Source organism: Coffea arabica, chromosome 11c, assembly GCF_036785885.1.
Source record: "Coffea arabica cultivar ET-39 chromosome 11c, Coffea Arabica ET-39 HiFi, whole genome shotgun sequence".
In the NCBI taxonomy this organism is placed as follows: Eukaryota; Viridiplantae; Streptophyta; class Magnoliopsida; order Gentianales; family Rubiaceae; genus Coffea; species Coffea arabica.
The window spans coordinates 33902427-33926201 of NC_092330.1; the positions used below are offsets into that span (position 1 = coordinate 33902427).

General features: G+C 35.2%; 2 protein-coding genes across 9 annotated transcripts; one reads left to right on the top strand and one right to left on the bottom strand.

Annotated features, from left to right (window-relative positions):
• Positions 1 to 737: 737 nt before the first annotated feature.
• Positions 738 to 2285, bottom strand: LOC113714040 (protein FAR1-RELATED SEQUENCE 5-like). Its single transcript, XM_027237838.2, has one exon. The coding sequence runs from the start codon at positions 2283 to 2285 to the stop codon at positions 738 to 740; it is 1548 nt and encodes a 515-aa protein (XP_027093639.2).
• A 10448-nt stretch (positions 2286 to 12733) lies between these two features.
• LOC140016858 (uncharacterized) lies at positions 12734 to 22945 on the top strand. Of its 8 annotated transcripts, none has more exons than XR_011823096.1 (4): positions 12749 to 13197; positions 17327 to 17405; positions 17503 to 17576; positions 22352 to 22945. XR_011823096.1 is itself a non-coding variant. In XM_072070916.1 (3 exons), exons 1-3 carry the CDS (start codon positions 12942 to 12944, stop codon positions 22367 to 22369), a joined length of 351 nt encoding a protein of 116 aa, XP_071927017.1. In that variant the 5' UTR covers positions 12756 to 12941; the 3' UTR covers positions 22370 to 22921. The 8 variants fall into 8 exon arrangements, 1 of the variants encoding a protein (XP_071927017.1); XR_011823091.1 differs by having other exon boundaries at positions 12749 to 13200; positions 17503 to 17664; positions 22352 to 22921; XR_011823090.1 differs by having other exon boundaries at positions 12750 to 13197; positions 17503 to 17664; positions 22352 to 22921.
• The last annotated feature ends 830 nt before the right edge of the window (positions 22946 to 23775 follow it).

Here is a 23775-nt window from a genome sequence, read left to right on the forward strand (position 1 = left end):
TCATGTATTTTATCAATTAACAAATTGCTTATAACTACGTATGCATTTTCGATAGTACCTGCAATGACCACACTTTCTTTTCTTCTTTGTTTCTTCATGCTTGTGATCACCTTTACACCGGGACACCCTGGGATCTAACAGCCTGAATGTTCTTCTACTTCTATCGTTCATCACTCTTGAATCCATTGCAAATCCGTCTCCCCCATATCCCCTTTCAATCCACTTCTCCTTTAGATCCACAGAATGCTTGTCAAACATCTGCTGCAGGTCATTAAACGCATCATCCATGTAGGACGCATAGTAACACATACTATTACAGCTCGACTTTAAAGTGTCATATCTGGCCATTTGTGTCAGCTGTTCGTCTGCAACAAATGCTTTCATTCCATTATTAGTACTGTAAACTCCCTTTGTCCACCGCTTCGAAATGCATGCTTCTGGGATCCTGTTCATTCCTTCTACCACCATCACGTGAAACATGTAAGCACAAGGAATCACCTTTGACTCGAATTTCATGCAAGAGCAGATTAGCTTCTCCATTGACCTATCATAAACCACCCTCCAACTAATTTCGTGTCCACCATATTTCGAGTAATAATATGTACGACTCCCTCCATCCTCGCTCCAGCCCTCAGAAATTAGAAGTCTCTGCCTGTTCAAATGCTTTCTCACCATGAAGAACACATTCCTTGTAAACACCTCCGCTGCGCTCCCCTCTAATTCGGGCAGGATTGTGGTTAACACTGGTTTTGTGTTTCGCTTGTGTGAACTGCTTTGCTCTCAGTATGTCGAAGCCATGCTATTGCCAAATCAAAACTTCTAACGAATTCATATAGTCGCATTTTTTCATTCAAGTACTCATTCAAAAAAGCATTCATTTTCTCACACCTTTGAGTGCTTCTCATACCTGCAAAAAAATGACCGCGTAAATAGGCCTCTGCCCATAACCTTCTCCTACGGTACAACTTCTTCACCCACTCATTCTCTACCACCCCACATTCATTAACTAACCTAGCCCAGCGATCCTCAAACTCAAGAGTGCTAAACGTTCTCGCCATCAGGTCATACAACCTGTTATTAAACTCCTCGCAGCGAATATTACTCCGTGCATTCCTATGCAAGTGCCACGAACATAGCCTGTGACAAGCATCAAGGAGAAGATTCTTTATCGCTCTTCGCATTGCACTGTCCCCATCTGTCATCACTGCTACTGGCTTTCTACCTTTCATAGCCTCTACAAATGTACTTAGCACCCATTCATATGTTTCAATCCTCTCATCTGATAACAGTGCACAGCCGAAAATAGTACTGTTCAAATGGTTGTTTACCCCTGCAAGTACAACTAGTGGCTTGCGGTATTTATTTGTTTTGTATGTTGTATCAAACACCAATACATCTCCAAATACACTGAAGTCCACACGAGATTTAGAATCTGCCCAAAACAACCTTGCCAATCTTCCTTCGTTATCTACATCATATTTATAAAAGAACATGTCATCGGCATCCTTCTTCGCTGCCAAGAACCCAAGTGCCCCTTCTGCATCGCCATTAAAAATATCTTTTCTACGTTTCTCGTCCATTCGGTTATACAGATCCTTAATGCAAAATCCCACGTTACTATACCCTCCGGCTTTGATAACAAAATGTTTCATTATCTGGCATATTCTGGCCCCAACCAACTTTAGACTTTTTGCCTGCGCATATTCTGCATCGCTCACTTTTCTATGCGACCTAAGGTGTTGCACACTTGCCTCTGATGCCAGTGGGTGATTGTGCTCCATAATGAAACGTGTCACCACATACTTTACCGATTCTGTGTCATATTTCACGCGAAAGCAAGCCCCACACCCGGTCCTTGTGTTTGCTTTTGCTTCTCTTTTTCGGTCTTCATAATTAAACCACTTTTCATTCCTATAACCTTCACAGCAACATACCCATTTTCTAAATCTTGAAATGCCATTTTCATCTCGTTTGGCATTACTTTTACGAATCCCAAATTCGCTTAGTTTCGCATACAAATTATAAAATTCCCCAGCTTCTTCTTCCGTGTCAAATGTTAATTTCATTACGTCATCCATGCCTATTGCGCCCACCAATTCATCTGCCTCCTCATCTTCGTGTCCTCCTATTGAACCACCGCTTTCTTCACTGCATGTGTCTCGGTCACACTCAGGTTCTTGGTTAAGGTCAAATGACATTAACCTGCCGCAACCATCCATCCCCATTTTTCCCTTCTCTGTTTCCTGCACCATGTCATGAGTTTTAAGCACCCTATCCTGCCCCATACTTACAACTCCTGTGTGGTTGTTCAATGCTTTTTCTAACCATGGTCGCTTAACATTTTTTTTTCAGCCTCCCCATATGCTTTCGTTTGTAACATAAATACTAATCGTCTACTAATGGAACAAAACATATATACACGATCATTTCACTTAACAAACCATACTTTACCTCACAACTTTCACAAAATGCAGACGACAAACATTACTCTAACATTCATATACACAGTTTTTATAAGTGTGGCTGATGCAATTATATCAACCTTTAGCACAAAATACCACTATCGACATGCATTTTCATTAACACCAACAAACTCAACCTCTACTGTGTGTTTCTTTAATTCTTTTCACATAACCATGGGCAATGCAGTATGGGGGCCATTATCGATGTCCACACGGCCATCCAAATCACTCTATTTTAAGACTTTAGTCCTGTTACAACGTCTTCTTCACGTCTTCACTCATTTCTGCTTAATTTCCTTTACACTATTTAATACAAATTAGAGGACCAACATTTCCTACGTACGTACACAAAGCTCCGTGCACAAATAAACTGCGATAATTTCCTGGTTTCGTTACATCTTCGTTCGAAGACGCAGGGTCTTACACCCCGTAATTCGTATTCCTTATTCCTCTATCATTGCCTCTTACAAGAACTGTAGAAATCACCCTAGTAGACGTACATGTGTTTTACTCGTTATTTTACTCCATTTTTCAAAGTTATGGAAAAACTCAAAAAAGTACTCACCTTTGATTTCTCTGCTTCTGTTCCACGCCGCTGCATTCTGTCACCACAGTTTCGCAAGGGCCTTCCTCACATATATCTACCGTCACCGCCTTCGAATAAATTTTCGCCAGTAGACACCACCTCTGTCTATTCCGCCTTGACTTCTTCTTTACCAAATTTTTGCCTTCGATTCCCACGTCACCACCTGTCTTCAAAAACACGCATCACTGCGGGCCCCAACATGGCTGTGTGTTTAGTACCTAATACGCTTCCTCTTCGGTGGCCCCAGCATGGCTTTGTTTAGTAGTGCTTTCTCTTTTTCTTCGATGTTTTATACAACAGAACCGACACCGGCTGTTAATTTTTATGCTTTCCGATCAAAAAATTTGTATTCTACGAAATTGGGTTCTCCTGAACGTGTGATGGACGAAAGCCGTAAACAGCAGGTCGTTTATAAGACAATCGTTTTAACTAAATTACATCCCATTACCCAACATTTGTATTTAAGGCACGTTGGGTACTCTGTCACTGTAATGGTTGAAAGGCACAAAGAGCTGGTCTTTTACTCACCAACGGGTTTAATTTCTTTTTATCCGATAAATCAGTCTGTCTTTATGCCACCTTCGGTATTATGTTGTTGTAATGGAAGAAAGCCAAGGGGAGCTGAAACTTTTAAACTGGGACACCCGTTTGAATATAAGATTGACCAATCCAAAATGGATGTAATCTTTAGTTGTAGTGCAGGAAAGCCATAAAGAGTTGGCTATTTATTCTAAAATGCATTCCAATATGGGTACTGCGTTGTTATTATGGACGAAAGAGTTGAAAATTGGGGTTGTTTTAATAAAGTTAACGGGTTTTTTTTTACTCCTTACCCCATTATATTTATGTTAATTCCGTTTCACCCCAATACATTTCCAACATTTGCCGTACGCTACATTCACCGCGGTTATAGGTCACCACTTACTTTTTTAGAAACATTCCCTTCATCTCCGTACATGTCAGGTTGCTACGTGCCAACTTCTTTGCCATATAATTTACTTTCCACACCTGTCTTTGAAATATGCGAATACACTACAGAATTTACCTTCTTTCGAGAATGTACTATTATTTGTCTAATGAAAATCCTCTCTAGCTACAGGCATTAAACACCCTCACGATGCGTGGGCACCCCCAAGTGTATAGAATTATAGTAAAGTTTAATGGTTAAATAAGTCTTACTTGACTAACTAATCTCTCTCGCAATTGCCCATAATTGCACCAACGCTTGTGATGTCAACCCACTATATTACAGGGGATAATTTTTCTATGCATTGTCTATGTATAATATTTTTTTATATTAATAAATTTAGATCATGTCACGTAACATAAATTTAAATTCAAAATTCAAATCATGCACATGTGATATTCATCCAAAACTGCTAATGTAAAAAAATCACTACACTGTCTGTATATAAAAAGTTAATCCATAATAAAGTACATATATATATATATATATATATGCAAAATCAATCAAAGTGATTGAACGTTGACTCGGGTCTGGTTGGGACGTTGACTTGGGTCCAACCACCAATGACTGAAGGATATTTTATTTCTCATTTCAAAATCAGAATTTTGTGCTCATCCACGCCATTCTTCTTTCCTGTTTGTCTTTTCTGTTACGCGTGGTATCTACTACATAATAAGAACTAGGGGTGGACACAGATTCGATTTCAGTTAACCCATTTTATCAAGTTAGAAATAGTTTGAACTGCTCTAATTTTCATATTGATACGATTTTTTTTGTAAAAAAATAATTAGTGAAATATTTCCAAATTTTACAAGTTAATTAATCTAATAAATCAAGAAATAAAAAATTATTTCCTTGCTGTGCCACATTTTTATTAATCATCTAGTGACTAAGGTTAAAATCCCAAAATATAAAGGTTTTGAGTTTTAATCCCCCTCTCCTCTCCCTACGTTGCTAGAAAAAGGAAAACAAAAAGTTGAGCGACCGTTCAATTTGGCTATTTGTATTGCAAAATCGCAACTTGATCATTCATTTGCTTTTGACCAATTAAAAATTATCCAAAGCCGCTCTAATCTTCATCTTCATACATTAATTAGGCAAAAAAATTATGGCTATTCAGAAAAGAAATAGTAATTGTGCAAATAAAGAAAATTAAACCGCAAATATGAGGAAAAAAAAACTCTAGTGCAAAATATATTGGACTTCAGAATTTCACCTCATATAGTTCCTCTTTTAATACTTGCAAATACATTGGATCTTTTTCCAAATTTGAGAATCCCAATAGAGTAACTAGGACCAATTCATTTCCTTCTCATGTTCCAATTAAACACTTTCCATGTTTGTTTTTTCTCTGAAGAACGAGACCGAGACCTGTAATACTCGTAGAATCTAGATAGGACCCAATAATCAATATAAAAAGACCATGCTCTTCTATAATAAGGGCTAACACAAAGAATTACCACTAATGAAATCACGATCACCATATATGAAGCAAAAAAGCTCCAAGCGAATGCTGCCACATCAATTGCACCATCAACTTCTATGTCTTGATCACCAACATTTTCAGGGTGTGGAGCAAAGGGGTTACAACTTCTCTTGAGCAATGGCCCACAGAGACCTGGATTTCCTCTATAATTGCTTTCGTCAAAGTTTGCAAACTGCCATGTATCAGGCACCCTGCCCGACAAGTCATTGAATGACACATTGAAGATGGACAAGGTAGTCAATGATGCTAGCTCTGAAGGTATTTCACCACTCAAATCATTGTAAGAAAGATCCAAGCTCTCTATTTGGTTCAACATGGAAAGTCTTGAGGGAATAGATCCTTGCAAGCAGTTGTGGGATAAATTTAATGCCCGGATATGTCTGAGATCACCAAATTCAGGAGGAATCACTCCAATCAATTGGTTACATGACAGATCAAGTCCAGACATGAAATTCAATATATTCCCTGCATAGTGTTCGCTTCTACTTTTTGTTGTGAATATCACTTTTTCTTGCTCGGAAAAGTAGTTATAGAATACTCACTCGAGTATATCTCCATGGCCAAAAAAGGAAGGTTTATGACGAATTCAATACTACTAAAAGGCTGGTCATAGGCAAAAAATGCATCTGTGGAGAACTGCCCTCTGCCAAAAGAAATGTTGTTGAAGCATGTAGGCAGTGGCCCAGAAAACTTATTCTGAGAAAGATCCATAATTGTCACATTCTGCAGCTGACATAAGTGCAAAGGAATATGACCAAGCAATTCATTTCCCCCCAGTAGAAGAACCCTGAGCTCTTTAAGTTTACCAATATAGTGTGGTATACCGCCAGACAGCTTGTTGTAACCCAAATCGAGTGTCATCAAATTGAAGCTCCCAGACAGCATGTTTGAGATGGGCCCTGAGATCATGTTGTGATGCAGGTGGATGAACTTCAATGACGTAAGCTCGGAGCAGGCTGGTAAAGGTCCGATCAACTGATTTTTGGAGAGGTCTAAAAATGTAAGAGTCCGAAGTTTGCATATAGCATCTGGTAAGCTACCTTCTAGCAAGTTGGCTGACATGTCAAGAGCCTCCAATGATGAAAAATTTCCAATCCAACTGGGAATTTTGCCTTGAAAAGAATTGTTTGAAATATCCAGCAAATATAAACTTGGAGAACGAGATAATCCATGTGAAATGCTCCCAATAAAATGGTTATTATCCAAGTGAAGGAATTCTAGGCTTGTTAAGTTCGTGGACCCAGAAGGAAAATTGCCATGCAAATTATTATAAGACAATACAAACATAGTAAGAGCTAAACATCCAGTTCCAATTTGACCTGGCACCTCCCCTGAAAACATGTTGTGGGACAAATCAATTGATAGTGCCTCTGTCAAGTTTCCCAATGACCCGGGAATATTGGCTTCAAATGAATTTCCTGACAAATTCAAGTACCACAGAGTTGGAAAAGATAAGCCGATATTTTGGGGAACCTTACCACTGACGTCATTGTTTGAGATGTCTAATCGCCTTAGATATATTTCCGGAGAATCATCCACAAGAAACGGACCCGTAAAAGAGTTATCCTTTAGAACAAGAACTTTAAAGTTTGTATTATTTTGCAGAAGCCAAGTAGGAATCTGGCCGACTAACTTATTGGAAGACAGATCAAGAATTTGCATTTCTTTCTGATAGAGCAGGAAACTTGGGATTTTTCGAGTCTGATTATTCAAGTTGCAGCCAGATAAATAGAGAACCTTTAGCTGAAATGGTGGGGGCAGAGCAAGATCCTCAGTGTCGACATGTGAATCATTGTTCAAAGGTCCAAGTTCGAACCCCTGAAGCTTTGAATGGTTGCCCAAAGAATTGAAAGAAAAAGAACCTCCAAAAAGGTTGCCAGAGAGAGATAGATACTCAAGGTGTACGAGAGGAGTAATGAGAGCTGCAGGGATGTTTCCTCTGAGAATATTGTTGGAGAGATCAAGAACTCGAAGAGACGTCAAGTTTCTGAAGCACATAGGAGTTGGCCCGTAAAAATTATTGTCACTCAGGTGAAGTTCATCGAGATTCTTCAAACTGCAAATTCCTGTCCAAAAAACAAGTGCATTGTAAGCTTTTCATACAGTAATAGTTGATGCTAGGTATGACTTGTCAATATATAGCCAATTCAGAAACCATGAAATCATATGTTACACGCAAAAAAATTGAAATGTTGGTTTTCAAATTTCATCCGTTCTAGCTCAACATTTGAAAAGTAAATAGCAACTTCATGCAAGCAACCGAGCCTTTCACAGCCTATCTTATTACCTTGAAGGACGGAGGAATCATTAATACCGATACGGCGCAAAGATAAGGCTTTGAGAGAAGTTAAATCCTCAATGTCTGAGAGTTCGTTAAATTTTGTATCTTCAAGATTGAGTACCTTCAAGTTCTCCAGCTTCAATTCTGCAGTTCAAAACTTTATGTTAGTATTATAGTTTTGGATATATCAAAATTACATAACTATTGTTGCATCTCCATCCCCTATTCTATAAGAATTTGTATATTTCAAACAAGGTAAATTATGTCACAGGTCGACAATATTTTCAAAGTCTTATTTAATCCACTATACTATTTTTTTCACGTCAATTGATCCATTGAACAGCCAAAAAGGACGAAATTCATTGCATGTGAGCTGCACACTCTGCAGGGGCAGCTTTGTCATTTGGTAGTAAAAAGTTGTATGGTAGACAAAGGGGACGTTTGATAAAACTAAAAACTAAAAACTAAAACCTGAAAACTAAAACTTAATTGAAACCTAAATTTACTAAATTTCATAAAGTGAAATATGTTTGATAACCAGCTAAATTCGAGCGCTAAATTAAAATATTTTATTTTGTTTTTAATTATATAGTTGAATAGTAATATTACATTTCACTTTTGTATTATATTAACTTTTTAAATATTAGTTTTTTACACTAATAATCTGCATGCTAAAAGGAAAAGTATGTTTTTTGTATGTGCATATGAGAAACAATTTGTAAATGTGGTGTGAACTGTCTATCTTCACGTAAGTCAAAGAAAGTCTCATAAAAGAATTAGGAAATGCTAAATTTCTTTCTTTTCGAAGAAATTCTGCTTTATATTTTTCTTTACTTGTTGGCCAATATAATATTTTCGTAAAATTTTGCAGTGACATTTTTTTTGTATATTTTATTTCTCTACTTTTTTTATGAATCAAGTTATTTTCTTTCTATTATTTCTCGAAAGATTTTGGAGTGCAAGGACCACCTGTTTCATAATGTTTTGCTAATATAGTTTTTTACTTTTTTATTTAATTTCCAAAATGTTTTCTAATAAAGCACGTCAACAATCAGTAAACTTTTCTAAATTCTCATTAGTACAATTTTTTATTTTCATATATGTAGTGATGAAAATGTTCCAAATTAATGTGCAATTCACATGCCGTAATTTTTGTCTCTTTTTAATTGAAAAAAAATAAATAGAACAACCAATTAATTGTTTTTAGGAGTTTAGCAGCTCAGTTGACATATCCTGAAAAACACTACAGTAAGCTAAATTAGATTTTAGAAGGTTTGGTGATTGGTGATTCACTTTATCCTGAAAATTAACATTTTGAATTCATTACTAGATCTGTAACTTCATAAACCAAATAGCCCTTATAATATTAAGTATTGATATTTAACATAAGATCAGAAAAGGAAAAAAAATGTACTTGATTTTTCTTTGGTAGTTAGTGAATGGATTTCTAAATTAAAATGAAAGAAAAATTAAATAACTGAACCTTCTAGAGTCACAAATAGAACTCCCACATTTTATTCATGTTCCATTTTGCAATTGAAAGTTAATTAAACCACCTAAAACGAATGGATAATTCTAATGTACAGCTAATCTAGAAATTTAGGCAAATTTGTTAATTTTTAGGAATTTATTTTCTTATTGGAATTTGGACATAATATAACATCAAATTATAGAAATAGGGAAAAGTATACAGATAGTTATGTCCTATCCTTATAATCTTGAAATAGAAAGAGAAAATAATGGTTATACTTCAAATCATGTGACAGGATCCGAAGAAAATTATTTCGCATCTAGCTTATTCTAGGACTGTAATTTTTTTTTTTGTAAAAAAAAAAAAAAAAAACGTATCCCAGTTCAACTATATACACCTTTATCTCAAACTGGATATGCGTACCTTTAAAGGACAAGGAACCAGAAAATAGATTATAGCTCAAGTCAAGAAACTCCAATTTTTCCAGTTGCTTGAAATTTGCAGCAAGAAGATGATCCAATTAGAATGGGCAGATTGCGGTCCAACAATTTTATCTTTTCTGTATATCTATGCTTTATAATTTTGGCATATGCAACATCTCTCACAACTACAAAAAAAAAAAAAAAAATTAACTAATTATCATCTTTCAAGCAACTACTCACTTGTTAGCCCACTGGCGATTTTTTTTGGCAAATTACACTTTACCCCCATATAGTTTAGTATTTTTTTATACATAATCCCCCTATGGTTTTAAAAACTTTATACAATTCTCTCGTGGTTTGGATTAAAGTGTCAAAGTAACGAAATCTGTAATTCATAATGGAATCACCTAAAATGTCAAAAATGCTTCTATGTAAAGTTGAAAATTATTTATTAACCACAATGGGGGTTATGTGTATATTTGAAAACCATAAGGGGGTTATATGGTAAATATTAAACTATAAGGATGTTATATGATAAAATATAAAATCATATGGGATTAGTGCATCATGTATATTATATTTATATACTTTCATCACTTCAGTCATTTTAAATTTTAAAGAATTGTAATTTCGACATTTTTAAAGATTCTATTACGAATGATTAGTTCCGTCACTTTGACACTTTAATCCAAACCATGAGGGGGTTATGTATAGCTTTTGAAACCATAAGGAGGTTATGTACAAAAATGTAAAATATAATTTGCCCTTTTTTTTTTCTTTTCTTAAGTCCATAGGCAATTATTAAAATGTAAACAAACTTTGGATATGTGAATTAAGTTACCCTCTAATCCCATGCTTGCGAAGGTAAAAGGAAAAACAAATAAGATGCTTTGCAATTTGCTCCACATCAATAAAGTTCACATTTAGGAGCTATTAATTGAAATAGATTACATATAAATATTGCTGAATCATTCCAAGTTTAGATATTCATTAATTTTTATGTGCTGAACAGGACCCAAAACAAATGAAGTAGAAAAGCAAAAATAGAACAGACGCAAAGTCAAAGAAAATTGTGTAAAAAGGTTAAAGAAAGTCTCCTATAAGAATTATAGATAGCAAGTGAATATACCTTCTATAGGAAACGATCCCTCTAAACCCAAATAAGTCACAAGTAGTTTCACAATAAAGAAAAAGTTAAGGCAGTTTTAGTTGCCCGGTGAAACGAGGCATGAATACTCTACTCGTGAGTACACATCTACATTTTATGGACACAAAAATGTTTTCTAGATTTTCATATCAATATTCTGCTTGGATGGGAGTGTTTTTTAAATACAATAAAAATTTTTAAAAAGTACTTTAAAAGGTAATCTAAAAATTAGTTTAATTTTTTTATTTTAAAAAATATCTCAAAATATATTGAAGAAATTCTTCTACTTTTAAATATTTTAAAATATTTTTTGAAAATATATCAAAATATAATCTAAAAACTCTGTTACAGCAAAATTTTTCAAAAATACCCCCAAAAACAGCTAATCCAAATGGATAGATAAATAAAAATAATTATAAAAATATCAAAAATAATCTCCAAAACACCAAAAATACAAAAAAAAAAAAAACTCAAAATCACCAAAAACGTCAAAAACAACCTCATCTGCTATAAAAGTTTTTCACATATATTATTATAGTAAAATATATCAAAAACACTTTAAAAATTAACTAATCCAAACAGAGCTATGTTAACTCTCACACTAAAGTGATAACTGTGAAAATCAAAATCTGAAATTTAAAAATTTGAAATTAATGATACAAAAATGAAGAGACTCATGACCATAGAAAAATAAATAATGAAATGAAGAACCTCATGATGATAGAAAAATAAATAATGAAATTGATTATTGAAATAAGAAAAGAGGCCAAAGGTATGGAATTTCTCGTATTTTGTTTGTTATCAAGAAAAGCTTTTATAAAATGTCAATAATTACATAAGAATTTCTTTCATTGGATTAACAATTGTTAGTTATGATTTTACTATGTAGGTAAAATCTATTCACTACTTCTAAGATGTTAATACTTCTAAGGATATAGGAAAGTCGTAATAGTGGTTCTCAATTAGATTAGCTGGTGTTGGAAAGATTTTGAGGCATTTAGATTTTATTTTAAGATTTGATATTGATTACTATTTTTTATAATGAATAACTTCCATAATATATATATATATATATATATATATATATATATATATATATATATATATATATATATATATATATATATATCTTGGCTCTAGGACCCCTACCCCAGGGTGCCAATGGACCTAATTTTCATGTCTTACCACATAAAAACGATTTGTGTAGCAACAATATACACGATTAAAAAAACAATAGGTCCATTTTCCAGCTTAAAGTGTTAGTTATAATGTTCATGCAATTAGTTAGTATATTAGTATTGCCAACGATCAGTCTACCTATAAGTAATTGATACGGATTTCTCTATTATCTCACTGCATTTTATGCATTTGCTGTTGTTAAGCAGAATTTTATGTTAGTTCTTGCTCAAAAATTCTAAACATAAAATTTGGTTAGAAAAAGCACTAAGGTGCAAAGAAACTAATAATAGTTCAGACCTCAACATCTAAGTAGATAAAATTGGCAACAAGGAATAGTGAGTTTATTCCAAATTAATTACATAACATAGTTTAGTTATATCTCAAAGATTTTGACAGACATATGAAAAAAAAATCATGCCATCTTCATATCTTAGTTATACCACTTAAGCAGTGTCTTCTTAACATACTTATACTCTGATTTTTTTTTTTTTCTGTGACAACCATTAATGCGATATATAATGTTTGGGATTTTTAGGGTGGATTAAATTTAGAATTGGTGTTTTTATTTAATTAATTGTTAGGAATTAAAATAGTCGATTTGTGTAAAGTGTGAAAAAAGTGATTGAGTATACTATATTTTTCATTTTTAGTTTTGTATAAAAGGCTGTTTAGGATTTTTGAGGAAAAATTGACCTATATTATTACATAAACATTAAAAGTAGGGGAGGCAGATGTAATTTTTAAAACTTGAGAGGAGCTCTCTACAATTATAAAAACCTTAGGGGAGGTTTGTGATATTATCCCCAATTATAGAAATCCTTTTCCGATCGGGAAACGGATGCGTTTCCTAAATTTTCGTTAACTCGGCGGCGGTGATCATGAATAAATTCAGAAAAATCCCTTTCCAATCTCTCAAAACCAGCTAAAATTGTCGTCAGCCATGGAAGCACTGTTAATGAGGTTCGAGAATCAGATGAGTTTGCAGTCCAACTCGGTCGCAATCAATCCCAGATTTACTCAATGTCAGCAGCAGCAGCAGATAGCAGCAGCCAACCACGGCAGCGAGAACACCATGGCGCCGTCACCGTTTCCCTGCCGCATATGTGGCTCAAAATACGCCACCGGAAAGTATCTCGGTGACGGTCAGTGGGTCATCACTTGTCGGACTTGTGCGGAGTCCGCAATCATCAAACAAGGTGGTTAGTTTTCTAATCTTTTGCTTGTGTGCGTGTGTGATTATATAATATAGGTATCTGTGTGTGCTTCTGTGCGTGTGTGATTATATAATATAGGTGTTTGTGTGTGCTTCTGTGCGTGTGTGATTATATAATATAGGTATTTGTGTGTGCTTGTAAATATGTGTATTACTTGTGTGAAACCGAAGATGGAAAAGGGTATCTTGGAAGAAAGAAAGAAATCGGGGGAGAATAAGCCAGAAGTTATGGGGAAGAGAGTCGAACAACTGAGGTTGGATTGGATGAAGGAGGGGAAAAAGTTAGGGGAAGCTGAGGAGGAAATTCGTTGATCAAATTTCTGGAGAGATGGTGCGAGAATTGGGAAAGCTGAGTTAAATAGGTTAATCAAATTTCTGGAGGATGGTGAGAAAGTTGGGAAAGCTGAGTGAAAAAGGCTAATCAAATTTCTGGAAAGTTGGTCAGATAATTGCTAAAGCTGAGTGAAGTTGTTTAATCAAATTTTTGGACGGATGGTCAGAGAGTTGGGAAAGCTAAGCTAAATAGGTTTATCAAATTTCTGGAAGGATGGGGTGATAAAGTTGGGAAAGCTGAGTGAAATAGGCTAATCAAATTTCTGGAAAGTAGATCAGATAATTGGGAAAGCTGGGTGAAATTGTTTAATCAAATTTATGGAAAGTTGGTCAAAAGTTGGGAAAGCTGAGGAAAGTGGTTAATCAAATTTTTGGGAAGGTGGAATTGTGAGGGAATTGGGAAGAGTTATGGCTGGTGTTGATGGAGGGATGAAATCTGGAAGAAGGTGTCTCCTGAAGGAAACACCTGAAGAGTGATCTCTGTTGATAGGATGCAATCTGAGTAAGACTATCTGATTAAGGAAAGATTTGCAGATGAGGAAGTCAGAAAGTAATAGATGGTGGCTGTATATTGCTAGTTGATTTTTTGAAGAAAAAACCCCAAAGAAATAACCTCAAATAAGTAAAAATCAAAAAATCAAAAAAGACATTAGTCTTTTTTGTCATAACACTTTAGTTTCTGTTCTTAAAAATTTACTTTCTCAATTCAACTGCATACTTTTTCAACCTTTTATTTGTCACATCACAAAACAAATTTTCTAAATGTTGTTTTTAAATATTTGGGTTGCAAAATTTATTAAAGCTAATACGTTTTGAAATTTTTTCCAGGAAGTACATATAGGAATTATTTTGACAAAATTTAGTTTCTGTCTTAAAAATTTAGCTTCTCAGTTCAACCACATACTTTTTTAACCTTTTACTTGTCACGTCACAAAAGAAACCTTCTAAATGTTGTTTTTAAAGATTTGGGCTGCAAAATTTATTAAAACTAATATGTTATGAAATTTTTTTCCAACAAGTACATATAGGGATTATTTGCTCAGTAATGAGCATGATGAGGTTTAGAAGAGAGATTTTGGAGGAAGAAAAATGAGATGTGTGGAGATGATCTGTGGTGATGGAGATTATGCTCTTTATGGAGCTTTAGGTTAATGTAGTTGGGTTGCCACATAACTGGGATCTTTTGATTTGGTAGTAGTATTGACCCAATTTGTTACTGGTGAGCCTGGAAGTTTATGTTGAAAGACGATAATTATTGTGGTTTTAGACAGACAAATATGGGAAGTATAGAATTTGTTTTAGGTTTGGTAACTTCTCTATCCCCAATTTCAAGATTTAGGTTAATGGTTGCTAAGTGTCTTGCCTTCTCCTACCCAAAAAAAAGGTATTTTTATCATTAAATAAAATAATCATGCTTTAAAAAATCTGCCTTTTCAAATTCTAAAAAATATTTCTTATAAAACCAGAGTTTTCTTGCTTTATATAATACACTGAATTCCTCTTTTTTGACCTTGGATGTTTTTAAGCATGTTTCTTAACTTCACATTCTGAATCTTTTTAATAGCTAATTAACCAAGTTAATTATTACTATAAATGTCAGCACATGTTAATCTCTTTGTGATTAGGTAAATGGTGGATACACCACTTTCAGGTATCAGTTTAGCTATACTTGGGAATCTGTCTAAAGCTAATGCACACACATGCACGTACAACTAGTCAATGTATTGTGTGGTGACGTGAAGGTGTAGCTTTTGATGTGGATGAAGTACCAGTTGCCCCCTTTCCATTTCTACTTGGCTTAGAAACTGAAGGAGGTATGAGTCAAAACTAGAAGTTTGCACCTAGTGGTTGGACTTGAAATTTTAATATATTTAATAAGTTGGTGAGACAATAAAGCAATCAGGGGCAGGTTAGTGCCATGTAACTGTTGTGGTTCCCTATTTGGTTGTTGCAGAGTAAGCCAAGTCGGGAGTCTCGCTATACCAATAATAAGTGAGAGTGCAATTGTGGTTCCCATGTCATGCCTCCTGAGTGAGCCAGTTGGATTCTCAGGAGACTGAAAAACTGAATAAGTGCAAAAAGCACAAAATGGCACAAAAAAAAGGTGCTTAAAAAAAAAATTGGGATTGCAATTGCCACAAGAGGACAGCTTTGCAGTCAAAAAGCAAAATCTATTAACAAGCTGCAGCCAAGTCCGTGCACTCACACATTGAGGGACAATGGGGGGAACCCCGCTGCAACTATAGTGCAGGCCGACCATTGTCGTTACCATTGTTAATGTCCTGGTTCTAGTGAGCAATCCTGGATCTCACTTGGACCTCCAACTTGTAAATATATTAGGATTTTAAATCAAGAGCTTGGTTGCGGATGGAAAGTTGAGACAAATGCTTCTGAATGTTTTTAACCCAATCCCTGTGAGCACACCATCTATTTTTAATATAATAATCATACGGGGTGGTTAGTGCTAATTTTGCATCAAAAGTATATGCTAGAGCGAAGCTGATTTACAAGACTAGATAATCCTCCATCCCTCACACGTGCTGAAGATTTGAGACCTGAATATTGCTAATTGATTATCCTGGTCTATATTGTTTTTTGAGTGGGGATATTCATCATTCAAGGTGACATGTATATGATCGAAATGTGAAGGCTTGTCATGCTTGACACCTAAATCTAAAAGATGATAAGGGAAAAAAAAATTTTTTAACTCCACCTGTGTTCAGTCCTTTTCGCAGCCGGTCCCCAGTCCGGATAAAGGAGGAGGGTTTTCTGTGACTGATAATCTTGGCCCTGATTTTCTTGTTTTTATGGCGTAGTTGATCAGGATTTGAATGTCTATCTCGCGCATTATCCAATTATACTTCTTTCTATTATGTGTTCTGGTTTTTTGGTTTTGCAATTGCATCTTGTTAGTGTTTGTGAACTTGTTCCAAGTAAAGAATCATGAGTTTGAGCTGCTGGACAACTTACTTTTTCAATCCTCAACATCTTACTCAATAAATTTTGCATTACAAAATTGATGGGAATAGCTGTAATTTGTTCTCTTCATTATGTCACCTGCATGGTGTTGGAATATGTTGTTAATCTCACTTCCTATTGCAAAGACAATGAGCTTGTCTTATCTCAGGTTTACTTTATCCTTGTCTTTCATGTAAGTTTAGCTTGCAGGTCAAATATGATTGAAAATGTTTAAACTGATACTTTGAAAATAATGCATGCTATTTGGTTTAGACAGAAAATAGTTTGGTATGTATTGCTGTCAGTTTGACTGCAGAATGACTTTACGTTTATATCTTGAATTTTTTTTTTATTCGTAATGCTAGAGGTTTAGCGAATCTTATATAATATATTCCATTCAAGAGACAGGGAGAAAAGGATGGAGTGGAGAAATTCTTCCAACTTCAGACCACTGTGTAGTCCTTTATGAGCATGACAAAGTTGCTGGATTTTCTTATCTCTTGGTTAGAGTTTGTTCAGTCTTAGGATGAAACCTTTAGTGCTTTAAATGATAAATGTGAGTTGACATCCACAGCACTTTTGATTGGAATATTAGATGCTTGCAGAAAAATCATGCTGACTATGTTTCATTTTGCAATTTGTGCGGGAAGGTGTCTCATGCAGTTTTGTACCAGAATATCTCACATGAAAATATTTGGTAGAATTCATTGATTGAATTATGGAATATACTACTTTGATGAGATTCACAGGGCTGAACAAGCCATTTACATTCTTCAGAATATAGCATACATTTTTAAATATGTCGCTGACTTGATTTTCAGGCTTAGATGGTTTTTTGTGGTGAGGACATGTATACCCTCATTTTTTATCCTGCATCAAGAGCCATATGCTGTCCTTATGGTACAGATGTATATCAGTTTGTTTTAACTTCTAGTCGATTCTGAACTGATCTGAGTTCTGTTGCTAGAAACTCTCTGACTGGAAATATGTCTTCCAGGCAATGTTAATGTTTTTGGAATTGGCTGCCCGATATGTATTTGTGGCCCAAATCTCATGCTGCTGGTAGATATGGTGATAACTCCATCTTCATGTTATTATAGACATGGTTAATGCATGATTCAAATTATTGCATTTGCACTGCAAGTGACACCAATATCATGTGAGTATTCTGCAACGATAATAGGGTTCTTGGTGATTTCTTCTTGTGCGGGTGATGCTTTGTTTCTTTCTAATATACTCCACATGTTGGCTTTTTTTACATGTGATATCCTTTGATATGATATTCATGCTATGTGTTTCATTCCAAAAGAGTTTGAATTGCTGATTCTGGTCAACTTTTATTACTGCTGCAACTGAGACAAACGAGTGCTCAATGAATAAGGTCTAGTAAAAATATCTAAGTGATATAGGTTGAGAAAATTCAACTCTTTGACATTGTGTTCCTTAATTTATTTAGATTGGCACATGAATGTAGAGTAATTTGAGGAATCTGCAAATGAATTTGCCCTGCATAAGGATGAAAAACAAATATAGAGCTGTTGTCATGATTATAACTGTTGGTCAAATTGAAGAACCTCTTTGTGTTAGCTGCTTTACTTTCCTCTTGCACATCAGTCGTATATGTAGGGAGGCAAATAAGGTTAGTGGCTGGTTGAAGGCATTGTTCTGCTTGTGGCATCTTAATGAGGCTTAAGCCAATATAGGCTAGTTGGCCTTTTCTAATTAAGTTGATGGAAATGTTTTTATCTGAAGACTGATAGAAAGAAAAATGAAGGGACTGTTCTTAAATCCTTTTTTGCTTGTTTGGGAAGAGATGACACACAGGTACATGCACTTGGGAGTCAGGACCAGTTCTTAGATTCTAGTTAAATTTCCTGATCTAGGAAACTTGCGTTTAGATTCAACTCTAATTCTGCTATTCGTGGAGAGGCATGTAGATAGTACACTAACAGGAGATGCAAATTAGGATGTTATTGACTTGTTTACATATCCACATCCTGCAAATTGAGGAAGGGGATTGTGCTTTCAATCCCTCTTGTAATGATTTGACTTTTCTTTGCGAATTCCTCATATGTGACTTTTCTTATTTGGATATTGGTTTGATGCATATTAAAAAAAATACTAGTTTTTGTTTTTTAAGGAGGTAGACTTAGACTGGATTAAAGAATAAAGAAGGACAAAGCGCCATTCTTTCAATGTAGTCTTATAAAGCATTTGTCTTGCTTAACCTTTGGCTTTTGGATCTTGGTTTGTTGTGCTTTCCTTTTTCTTTTCCATGCTGTCTCACCTGCTCCCTTATGCGAGATGGATTTGATGTTTACGTTTTTCCTCACAATTTTTTTTTTTAATATTTGGAATGCTTGATATTCCCGTTTACCAGCATGATTGCACCTCTATTTTTGCTTCTTTGGTCTTTTTTTTTGGCTGATTTTCTTTGTTGTAGCTTTTCCAGTTTCTTTCAGCTTTTACATTAGTTAGGTTTCCTTTCTCTTGGACTGTCAATTTAAAAAATTGTCTGAAAAGGTGGCCTTTGGAGCTTGTTTGCTTCATCTCAGGCATGCTGTGATTTGTGGATCCATTGTACATTCTTATTGTTTTAGTGGTTAGCATCATCAAGCTAGTCCTCGAGGTGCTAGCTTCTCCTTTTTTTTCAGTTGTTATTTCCTATACCATGCTGTGCTTCCTGTCTGCAGTTCTGTGTTCTTTGCTTCTTGTGCGTGTGTGTGTGTGTGTGTGTTTTTTTTTGCTTGGCTGTTCGTTGTGATAGTCTAGATTGCACATGGTTTACTTGCTTTAGAGATGTTTGTAGAGTTTATATGTTGTGAATTGAAATATGTGCATGTTTTGATTGTTCTCATTTTTCTCAATAAATTTGTTGGTCAACCAATGGTTAAATGTGTATACAAGTAACACTTTGTTTTTCCTTTCTAAGGGGTTCTCTTTTTCCTGGTTTGATTTTGTGTCAGTCTAGCAGTTAAACTTTTGCTCTGTTTTATTTCTTTAGATCTTTGTTTAATGCCTGGTTTCTTTGGCTGCTTAATTACCAGCTCTTCTTGTTTTCAACAAAACTGAATGCTTGCTTTTTTGTTCTAAAATTTGCTCTTCTACTTCATTAAGGCATTGTGCCTTTGCCCAGCCTTCGTTTTTGATACTGGTTTGTGTCTCTTCTCTTCTTTTTATTTTTCAATGTTGTATCCTTAGATTTCTTTCCTTTATCTTTTCCGTGTATGTGCTGTAACTTTACTTGTGCATTTAGATTGTGCTCTTATTCTCCCCCGTCTGCCCCCCTTTTCTCTAGCTTATTAGCTTGGTTTCAATATGGCCGACAAAGGCCAGGGTTACTTTGCCTGAAGTGCTTAATTATTTAAACTTTGCTGTATTAATTTGGTGGGAATCCAATGATGTAAACTTCGCCATACTAATTTTCCCTGCCCTTTCTTTTTCTTTATTATCTTGAATTTATCCTACCAATTTTCGAGCCACTGTTTGTGTTCTGATACATTCCTATCCCCTTCTGTTCTTGCTTTTCCTTTTCGCTTTCCCTGCTCTTTCTTTTTCTTTATTATCTTGAATTTATCCTATCAATTTTCGAGTCACTGTTCGTGTTCTGTTACATTCCTATCCCCTTCTGTTCTTGCTTTTCCTTTTCGCTTTGCTTCTTCTGGTCTCCAGCTCATTACTTTGCTGAGCGTGAAATCTGTTTTTTTTTTTTTTTTATTGTGTTAGGTAGACTATTAAAGTTCATAAGTTCTATTATTGAAGTCACTTGTGTTGATTATCTGCGGGTTCATTTTTTTGCTTATTTATTAAGTTAAGTGGCTGATTCAAATGTTTGTTAACATGAATTCTTTGTTGTTATGACTGGCCTATTCTGGTTTATTGAAATCGGAAGCCCTTGTCCTTGTTCTTTTATGTGCCTCTCAGTGTTAGGAAAATTGACTAGCTCTCTGTATACATTCTTGGGTATCCTAGGTTCTGTAATTGAGGATCTTTTGTTTCAGATTGACAGTTTAAGGTTGAAATGGCTGAATCATAAAGAAAACCATCCATCTAAATATTTAAAATAGGAGCTCAGGTTCTTTGTTGTCCTGATTGTGGACCTCCAATTTCAGAAGATTTCTGATTTCTGGAGTGCAGAGCTTATGAATTTGAACCCCAGGGCTTGTGCAAATAGATGAATCCATTCCAGAGCCGTTTGGATCCACTGAATAATCTGATCAAGCTTTTTCTATCTTCCTAGATGTTGCTGGAAATGAATCTTTGACCAAGAAAACTTATTAAGCAACAGGATACATGAGATGCAAAACTGCAAAGTGAAATGTTTGCAGTTTACATTACTCATGAGCTAATGTCTTTGCATTTTGGGTTCACACTTGGAGATAAAAGGATGGTCAACCTCATGAATGTTGGTTTTTTTGTTGCTGGAATTCTCTGTGTTCTCAATGAAGCTGGCATTGATTACTTTTACTACATTTAAGCTAATAACTGATATCTAAATCATATAAACAGAATCTGACGTTTCCTGACCGATTAGTAGCAGCTATTCATTACTTTGTATGCCATTATGCTGTAGAATTTAAGGACAGACAAAATGAAACAAATAATTGTTTAAGCATGTTGATACTTCTTGAGCTTTGGTATGTACTTAATGAATCAGTAGCCACTGGATTGAAATTTCTCAAAAGCCTGTGCTAAGAATATTTTTAGCAGAATGAAGTGCATATTACAAGAGTCCTGGCAACCTAGGCGGTTGATCACCCAGAACTTCTGTTGTACTTCTTTTGACTGCAGCTGTGGCTGTGTTGCTTGATATGGCTTTGCTTGTATCTGATGATTCATTAGGTCAGTACTACTCAAAACGAGTACCTCATGATCAAGCAGCAAATATATCACTACTAGACAGGCATCGAACATTATGGATTAACTGACTGCGACATGCAAGCATGAATCCTTCCTTTTTGTGATTAGCACCATATTTTATGGGCTGTGAATGTCATAAGTCATATTAGAGCAATGCATGAATCTAAAATGCTTTCCTAAGTTGCAAATAGGCCATAACGTATGAGCTGAATTTCTGGGATTGTAACATTTATTCAGTCCTGTTGTATGATTTACATGAGGTCATAATTCGTTGTCAATAATTACGCATTATTTGAAAAGTAACCCCAATTAGATGCATAACCCACTGCCTGCATGCTCTCCACTAAAAGTTGGCATAACTGTTGTTTAGCCAAGATAAAGACAAAGTGGAGCGGATTCAGGTGATCAAGTTTGACATGAATAGTCTTATACTTTGGTTTTTGGTTGCTTATTTCTTGAAGAAAAATTTTTTGGATGCTTTTATGATAGATTGTTCGTTAGCATGTCTGATGTAACTTGTCAATAACCTCTTATTATGTGATAGCAATCTCTCTTCACATTTGGTAACGTTGGATGAACTCTATCCTGTGATAGCAGTCACTCTTTACATTTTGTAATGTTGGTTTTAACAGTCAACGTATTGTGTTTTCGATTTGCCCGATTTTACCTTGCTCTTTCACATTTATATGTATTTGGCTGCTTATGGAGAATGTGAAACTTGTAAGTTGATGTTACAGTTCACCAATGTAACCAAAACTACAAATAGCTGGATCCCATAATGAGAATCCACAGATTGGGAGTTTAGTGTGGATCTTTTGAGATGATATACCACTGATGTTATTGATATTTTTAACGTGCACATAGATTAGAAATATCAACAACAAAAAAAAAAAAAACAAAAGCGCATTAAGCAAAAGTAAGCTTTTGCTTAGACAGGTAAACTTTAAACTCTCTTGCTGAAGAAAAATACCAACTTCTTGGAACAGGCAGGCTGGCAGATCTGATGCAACAACGCCGTACATAAAGATTTACTTGCACCTTCTCTTGCAATTGATGGAGAAGTTATTCAAAGCATGGTATCATGCATAGATATGAAAGTGACTTGGAGTAGGCACTGAGACTTGGAGTAGGCACTGAGATTAGTTATTGAGTGCAGATAAATTCTGGATTGATGAAGTCCGTAAGCTTTGGTTGGACCTAAATAATGTCTTTACGAGGATGATATATCTCTTAGGAGCTGTGTTGTCCATGCTTCATCCAGGCTGATCAAAATGTACTTCTACAGGATAGACCATCTACTTGTACTTGATGAAGGTAACAAAACAATTGTATCAAGCTCCTGTGTTTAATTATCGAATTTCTAGTATCACGAAAAAAGTCATGTTTTCGGTTTTCTTGAGAATTAATGCGGAAAAAAAAATGGAAGAATTTTCCTTCAAGAAGTTCCCTGCCTGGCTTGCAACTCATTGGGCTTCCTAGAACTGTGGTATGAGGTGTAATTCTAACTTCAACTTCCGAAATGAGAAGTATCCATAATCAGGATTTTTTCCCCCCAATTTAATCTCTGTACCTGTTAGCTATCACTAAGCTGCTATCATTCATTCTTCTTTTTTTTTTTTCCAGATATAATATTTTTTTATCTCCCACTCCCCAAACCCCCTCTGAACCCCCAATCTGCTAGGCAAGGGCTCGAACTTCAGATCTTGCAAACAGGGAGAACCTTAAATGCCTCCCCTCTAGCCAAGCCCATTGGAGGAGGAGGGGGAAAGGGGGGGGGGGGGTGCGGCTGGCTATTGTTGTAGGTTATGAATTATTAAGAGTACAATTTCTTCTAATTGCAGGCTTATGCATATCTCGATAGTTTAAAGTGACTACTTTGAATGTCGATACTTTCATGTCATTTGAAATACCAGATCACCAATTAGTGAAATTTTGTTTTCTTGATCTGAATCATCGTTTTTTTGGTTAAAAGTCCTTTTCATCATAAGAATAGAAGAAAATGTTGCTTTCCCTTGATATAATAACATGATTCTCACTTGTCTTGAAGAAAAACCATATGTGGCCAGCCAGTGGCTCTCTAGTTGATTGAATGAACAAACCAAGAAACTGGAAACTGTATGGTATCACTATTCTAACCCACACCGTTTCTTCTAGTAACAAGAAAAGTCATTATACAATTTCATATTTATGAAAGATTTCAAAATAATAAAGTGATTGTTTGAAAACTATAGTATAGACAATATATTCAAGAGAGGAAAAAGGGATATTCATCAGCAGACGAAGCCAACACTGTGTTGCTAAAAAGGTGCTCAATTCAACCCAGAATTAGTTATCCTTTGGTAGCCTTCATGCTAAGGAAATCCTTATTTTCACCATTCGATTTGAAAAAGGATTCTAGTACTTATTTTAA